Source organism: Microtus ochrogaster, linkage group LG2, assembly GCF_000317375.1.
Source record: "Microtus ochrogaster isolate Prairie Vole_2 linkage group LG2, MicOch1.0, whole genome shotgun sequence".
Classification (NCBI taxonomy): domain Eukaryota; kingdom Metazoa; phylum Chordata; class Mammalia; order Rodentia; family Cricetidae; genus Microtus; species Microtus ochrogaster.
In genome coordinates this window covers 7,289,669-7,297,350 of record NC_022028.1, presented here as the reverse complement: position 1 = coordinate 7,297,350, position 7,682 = coordinate 7,289,669, and the positions used below count along the sequence as shown (strand labels likewise).

At 42.5% G+C, this 7,682-nt stretch overlaps 1 protein-coding gene across 1 annotated transcript; it reads left to right on the top strand.

Annotated features, from left to right (window-relative positions):
• The first annotated feature begins 363 nt into the window (after positions 1 to 363).
• LOC101986594 (keratin-associated protein 4-7-like) lies at positions 364 to 924 on the top strand. The gene has a single exon (XM_005359851.1). The coding sequence runs from the start codon at positions 364 to 366 to the stop codon at positions 922 to 924; it is 561 nt and encodes a 186-aa protein (XP_005359908.1).
• The last annotated feature ends 6,758 nt before the right edge of the window (positions 925 to 7,682 follow it).

Sequence of the window (7,682 nt, the reverse complement as noted above, 5' to 3'; positions counted from 1 at the left end):
TGGGAGCATGGGGACCTTGGGGGAGGGTTGAAGGGGGAGGGGAGAGGCAGGGAAGGGAGCAGAGAAAAATGTATAGCTCAATAAATATCAATAAAAGAATGTATACAGCAGCAGACAATAAGCAAACCAGGAAAAGGAAATGATGAGATTCATCTGCCTTATAATTTAGCCAGGAAAAGAAACTTGTCTAATTTGATAATCACCTGTTTATTAACCTAAACAATAACAAGAAAGGAATGCTGCAGGTGAGGACAGCAGCCCCTCAGCGGGGTATAAAAGGGGATGTGGGCAGAGAGACTCCCACTTCCAAATCTTCCAACCCACCTTCTTGTAAACCAACCTAGAACCTCCACCTCTGACACCATGGTCAGCTCCGGTTGTGGCTCTGTCTGCTCTGAGGAGGGCTGTGGCCAAGGCTGCTGCCAGCCCAGCTGCTGCCCAACCACCTGCTGTAGGCCCACCTGCTGTGTGTCCAGCTGCTGCAGACCCAGCTGCTGTCAGTCTGTGTGCTGCCAGCCTACCTGTTGCCGCCCCAGCTGCTGCATTTCTAGCTGCTGCAGGCCTTCCTCCTGCTGCCGCCCCAGCTGCTGTGTGTCCAGCTGCTGCAGACCCTCTTGCTGCACCTCCAGCTGCTGCTGCCCATGCTGTAGCAGTTCCAGCTGTTGTGGATCCAGCTGTTGCCGTCCCAGCTGCTGCATTTCCAGCTGCTGCAGGCCTTCCTGCTGCCGCCCTAGCTGCTGTGTGTCCAGCTGCTGCAGACCTCAGTGCTGCATTTCCAGTTGCTGTCGCCCCACCTGCTGCCAGACCACCTGCTGCCGCCCCGCCTGTTCTAGTGGTTCTTGCTGCTGGGTTCTCTCCCCCATGGTCTCCTGTTCTTCACCACACAGGATTCCTGATGTAGACCTTCTGTATGCTGAGTCCTGAGAGGCATCTTGTAAAGCCTCTACTGCAACAAGACTGATTGGGCAAACAAGTGCATTGCCACAATCCTGCCTGTTCTGTCTAAAATGAACTCACATTTCAGCATTCTTTGAACTCTGTAAAATCTTGCAATAATTTGTTCTTTGTTATATTTTTTTAAAAAAATCAGTCTTTCTACATCTTAAATAAAGTGAAATGTTAAAGAAACAACAACAACAACAAGAAAAAAAGACAAGAATGCCTGAGCACTGAAGATGCATCATGTGGATATAGAAAGATCTTGTTTTGGGGACACAGCTTTGTGTTGTAGTTGAGTCACTAGAGGCTGGACCCTAGCAGGTGAGCCTAAAGAATGTTAGGCTTGACGGCTGAAAAGCACGGCTTGTGAAAAACACAAGTTCTCTGGTGCCGCAGCACGATTCCCTGGGTGCCCATCTCTAGAGGAGGAAAATGCATTATTTAAGAACCACATTGATCTATCTGGTCATAAATGAACTGAAACCGACACTTTTTTGTTTGTTTGTTTGTTTGTTTGTTTTGTTGTTGTTTTTCGAGACAGGGTTTCTCTGTAGCTTTGGTGCCTGTCCTGGAACTAGCTCTTGTAGACCAGGCTGGTCTTGAATTCAGAGATCCTCCTGCCTCTGCCTCCCTAGTGCTGGGATTAAGGGCATGCACTACTACCACCAGGCAAAACTGGCACATATCTTAAGGGATATACTATGCACATTTGAGAGATTACAGGTAGGCCCAGGGAGGAATTGTGTTAAATAGAATGCCTTTGGCTGCACCATTAGGAAGAATATTTCCTGCAGTTCCACAGCTTAAGAGAGAGGAGAGTGTCCTGAGTGGAAACTATAGAGTAAGTAAATGACTGGGAGACATATAATGACAAAGAAAACTACAGGAATAAAGATGTTATTTCAGAAGTCACTTTGTCAACAGCCTTTAAGCTGAGAAGAGATCCTATTTTATTCACAGATCCCAAATGGAGTGTCTCACATTGGAACATAACGACATTAGACTATGTGGTATGGGTGACTGTAAACACGTTTATTTAGTAACATATAAAAATTCACACAACTGGGTTTCTTCCTAGAGTCTTGGGTTCACTGGCTTGCAGCCAGCACAAGCAGTGGCGAGTCCTCCCATTTCTCTTGTGATAAGGACCAGAGATTTACTTCTTTCCAAGGCCGCCTCTGCAGGTCTATAGACCTGAACATCCCTGGGGCTCTGGCAGCAGCCTGCCGCCCGCCGTCTCAGTGTCGCCTGCTCCCCTAGGCTGCAGGGAGGGGTCCTTTCTCTGAAGCAGCTACTTTCTGTTTCTCTGTACAAGTATTTGTGACCATGAACTGTTCTATCTTATCATCTGTAGCATCACAGGCTCATTTCCTGTATTCTGCTGCTGGCTAGCACCTCTTCCTCCTTGGGGCTCTCTTAGAGCAGTCACCTCACTTGATGGCACAGGACAAGCTAATAGTTTCAATTTTTTTCTCATCCCTGTTTTAGGCATAAGCAACAGGAACTCAGTTCTGACTAGTTTTAGAAAGAAGAGTTTATCAAAAGCTGGGGAGAGAGTTCAGCAGATAAAGCATGCTGCAACAGATGACCTGAGTTCAAGTCCCCAGAACCCAGATAAGCTGGGAGCTACCAGGGGACCTGTAATACCCATGCTTCTGTGCTGAGGTGGGAGGTGAGATGTGAGTCCCTGGAAGCCCATGGGATAGAGAGCCTGGCACACACAGCACAACAAGGAGACTGGGCCTCTGACAAGGTGACTGCTTCACATACAACCGCACAAGTACAGGCACAGAAACAACAATCATAACGATAATGATGATAATTTGCTGAGGCAAATTATGAGCTTCCTGAATGAAGCTATGGAGACTTGGAAATGAGTAGTCACTGTCCTCAAGTGCTGGGCTCCAACTCTTGGCTCTGCTCTCTTCTGCCTCGGCTTATACCCGAGTAGACCTTCCCTTTCCAGCAACAAGGTTGAGCAGGATCAGCTCCAGGCTTCAGCCTTCCAGTGTAGCAATTCAGTTGAAACACTGCCTTTTCTAACTGTTTCTGTGAATCTTTAGAGATTGTACTGTTCTAGACTGGAGCATGTCCCCATGATTGAACCAATTCTTTTCGGTAGTAGGATGGAATTGCTCCAACAGGCCTGCTTAGGGTCAGTTTTAACTAACTCCAATTTGTTTAATTTCTTTTCTGAATATATATATATCACCTCACACCCCAGGAAAGTCCTCAATTTACTGTAACCCAAGACAGTTGACACCTTAGGAGTCCGTGCTGTGGATAAGGGAAGAACTATGTCTAGCCTCGCTGAGCTCCCACAGGCTAAGGCTGTGGGGTGAGGGCCCCTCTGGAGCGATGGCTCTGTGCTGAAGAGCATGCACTGTCTGTTCAGGGGACCTGAGGGAGGTTTGCAGCACCCATGAAGGCAGCTCACAACTGCCTGAATCACCAGCTCCAGGGGAACCTGCGGCCTCTGGCTTCCGCAGGCACCTGGCCTCACCCGCACAGCTACATATAGACACTCACATATGCATAATCAAAAATAACACAATTAAATCCTTTAAAAAATGAAAGTGGGTAGTCTCCAATAGAACCATCAAAACAGGAAGAACACAGGAGGGGCAGAAGAGACACCAGAGAGATACCTGCTCTGCTCCTCCTTTAGATTGGCGGGCCCATGAGGGCGGGGCTGCATCTTTCTCATTTCCGTTTCTTTGGGAGGATGAGCAAGGATGAGCACATTGCTCTCCACAGAAAAAAGCCTCTGAAGAATTTGTGGTTTTTCATTTTATTAGATATTTGGGGAAATATCTCTTAGGATAAAGAAATGCCATGGTAGATGATATAGGATCATTTTAAACAGCATTTCAACAGTGTTTCTTCTAAAATTATTCAAATGTAATATTGCTTAAGGCAAGGTAGGTGAATGATTTTACTCTCTGAACTCTCAAAATCTCCATGGAGCCATAGTTCATATGGTGGTTTCATGCCTTACAGCTAAAACAAAACCTACATTATGGTTTCTTTATATAGACACCTATTATACACCAGAATCTGTACTTTAAACCACCCTCCTTGAGAGCTGGCTCACTCAATTGTGTTTGGTGATTGTCTTATTAGAACAGAAAGCAGGGGTTCTTTCTCTTTGGCCAGGGTGTGACATTTGCTCTGAAGCCATTTTCCTGTAACTTCTGACCTAACTGCTGCCAACAGTGAGTGAGGCATCAAGGGTTATTTTTTTGGGTGTGATTTTTTTCATGTGTGTTTGTGTCTGTGTATGTGTACACGCATATGTGTGTATATAGAGAGAGCTACACCCTAAGCTTTGAAAACAGATTATTTTAATATTTTGAGTTAATGAACAGATAGGAAATCTTGAACTTAGTTCATGGAAGAAAAGAACAATCTTTGACATGCTGCTCTCCAATCTGACATTGCCTGTGGAGACTAGGGCTTCAGTCTGTGATTTCCACCAGGCCAGTTTTTCCTAGGGCACACCATTCATTTGCGAATAAGTTTAGACTATTGCTTCCTTGCATGCTGGGGACAAGCCTCGACAAAAATGCCTCTTGCCAGGGTAGAGGTGTGGGGATTTAGAAAATATTAGTAAAAAATATGAAGACGCAAAAGAAAATAATAAAATGGAGAAACATACAGGATAGTATGGGGGGGGGAGTTCCAGTGAGTACTGAAATTCACCCGTGTTTAATTTCCAATTGCTTAAAATACCCTGACCTCAAAAGGTAGGAATAAGAGAAAAAAAAACTGCATTAACAGGATACGAGAGAAGGAATATACCAATTGAAGGTCACAGGCTACGCCCACAGTTAGCCATTCTGTTGCTAGAACAAAACAAGTCACGCTCACACCATAGACCAAAACTTTCTGTAGGCAAACCACTCCCTGGGTGGAATCCCAAGTTATCACCATAAAAGAACTGGACCCTTAGTCCTACCCTTAGACTCTTTGAGGTAGGAACAATCTACTTCCCTATTCCTGGAGTACAAGGACTGGATATTAGTCACACCTGTTGACAATAACCTTGAGAGAGCAGAACTCGCTGTTCTAAATCTAGGTGGGACCTTTGTTTGAGGTAGAAACACAATAACCTTGAAGGAACAAAGGTAAGTTCCAAATCTCTGACCTTTGGTCAATGCGGAAATAGGCTCATATATTTGGAGCCTCCACACTTGCAATCTCTAACACAAAATGATTTTAAAGGTGTAGTTGTTTTTCACTGTTTTGCTCTTTGGAGTAAATAAACACAGAGCCTTATTCTTTCTTATAAATGCCCGGCCTCAGCTTGGCTTGTTTCTTGGCAGCTTTTCTTAACTTAAACTATCCATCTACTTATTGCTTTTACCTTTGTTCATTCTATGTGTTTTTCTTTCTGTCTTACTCTGTGGCTGGGTGGCTGGTCCCTGGAGTCCTCTTCCGTCTCCTTTTTTTTTTTTTTTTTTTTTGCTCCCTCCTCTTCTATTTATTCTCTCTCTGCTTGGCAGCCCAGCCTATCTCTCTCCTGCCTAGCTATTGGCCTTTTAGCTCTTTATTAGCCCAATCAGGTGTTTTAGACAGGTAATTTAGCTTCACAGAATTAAACAAATGCAACATAAAAGAAAGCAACATGGGGCTGGGGAGATTGCTCAGCAGTTAAAAAACTTTCAGAGGACATGAGTTCAATTTCCAGCAACCACATGGTACCTCACAACCATCTACAATGGGGTCTGGTGCCCTCTTCTGGCATGCAGGCACACATGCAAGCAGAGCACTCATACCTAAAAAAAATACACACATAAATAAATTAATTTAAAAAAGAAATTGAGGGCTGAAATCAATAAAATAGAAACAAAGAAAACAATACAAAGAATCAGTGAAACAAAGAACTGGTTTTTTGAGAAAATCAACAAGATACACAAACCCTTATCCAAACTAACCAAAAGGCAGAGAGAGAATATCCAAATTAACAAAGTCAGAAATAAAAAGGGGAACATAACAATAGACACTGAAGAAATTCAAAATATCTTTAGGTCATACTTCGAAAATATGTTCTCCACAAAATTGGAAAATCTAAAAGAAATGGACAGTTTTCTGGACAGGCACCACATACCAAAATTAAATCAAGACCAGATAAACAATTTAAATAAACCTGTAATCCCCAAGGAAATAGAAGAAGTCATCAAAAGTCTCCCAAATAAAATAAATAAATAAAAAACAGGGCCAGAAGATTTCAGAGCAGAATTCTACTAGAACTTTAAAGAAGAGCTAATACCTATATTCCTCAAGTTGTTCCACACAATAGAAACAGAAGGAATGTTGCCAAACTCTTTTTATGAGGCTACAGCTACCCTGATACCAAAGCCACACAAAGATTTATCTAAGGAAGAGAATTACAGACCAATCTCCCTCATAAATATTGATGCAAAATACTCAATAAAATACTGGCAAACTGAATTCAAGAACATCAAAAAAATCATCCACCATGATCAAGTTGGCTTCATCCCAAGGATGTAGGGATGGTTCAATATATGAAAATCTGTCAATATAATCCACCATATAAATAAACTTAAAGAAAAAAAAACTTATGATCATTTCATCAGAAGCTGAAAAAGTCTTTGACAAAATCCAACACTCCTTCATTATAAAGGTCTTGGAGAAATCAGGGATAAAAGGAACATATCGAAACATAGTAAAAGCAATATACAGCATGCTAACAGTCAACATCAAATTAGGAGAGAAACTCAAAACAATTCCAGTAAAATCAGGAACAAGACAAGGCTGTCCACTCTCTCCATATATATTCAATACAGTACTTGAAGTTCTGGCAATAAGACAATAAAAGGAGATCAAAGGGATACAAATTAGAAAGGAAGAAGTCAAACTTTTGCTGTTTGCAATGATATGATAGTCTACATAAGTGACCCCAAAAATTCTACCAGGGAACTCCAACCGCTGATAAACACCTTCACTAAAGGTGGCACGATACAAGATCAACTCAAAAAAAAGCAGTAGCCCTCCATTATATAAATGATAAAAAAGGCTGAGAAAGAAATCAGAGAAACATCACACTTTCGAATAACCACAAATAACATAAAATATCTTTGGGTAATGCTAACCAAACAAGTGGAAGACCTGTATGAAAAGAACTTTAGTCTCTGAAGAAAGAAATTGAAGATGATACCAGAAAATGGAAAGATCTCCCATGCTCTTGGATAGGTAAGATCAGCATAGTAAAAATGGCAATCTTACCAAAAGCAATCTACAGATTCAATGCAATCCCCATCAAAATACTAACACAATTCTTCACAGACCTTGAAAAAACAATACTCAACTTCATACGGAAAAACAAAAAAACCCAGGATAGTCAAAACAATCCTGTACAATAAAGGAACCTCCAGAGGTATCACCATCCCTGACTTCAAGCTCTATTATAGAGCTATAGTAATGAAAACAGCTTAGTATTGGCATAAAAACAGAGAGGTGGACCAATGGAATCGAATTAAAGATGCTAGTATTAATCTACACATATATGATGTGTAATTTTTGACAAAGAAGCTAAAATTATACTGTTATGGCAAAAATAAAATGCTGCAGGTCCCCAAGTGGTGGCAGTGGGCAGCAGGCCACAAGGGGTGGTGAGTCCCAGGCAGGGAGCGGCATGGCAGGTGTGAGCCGGTTGGTGGGTGAGAGACTGAGACTGGATGGGAATGCCATGTGCAGAAAGTGGGTATTTATTTAGTGGG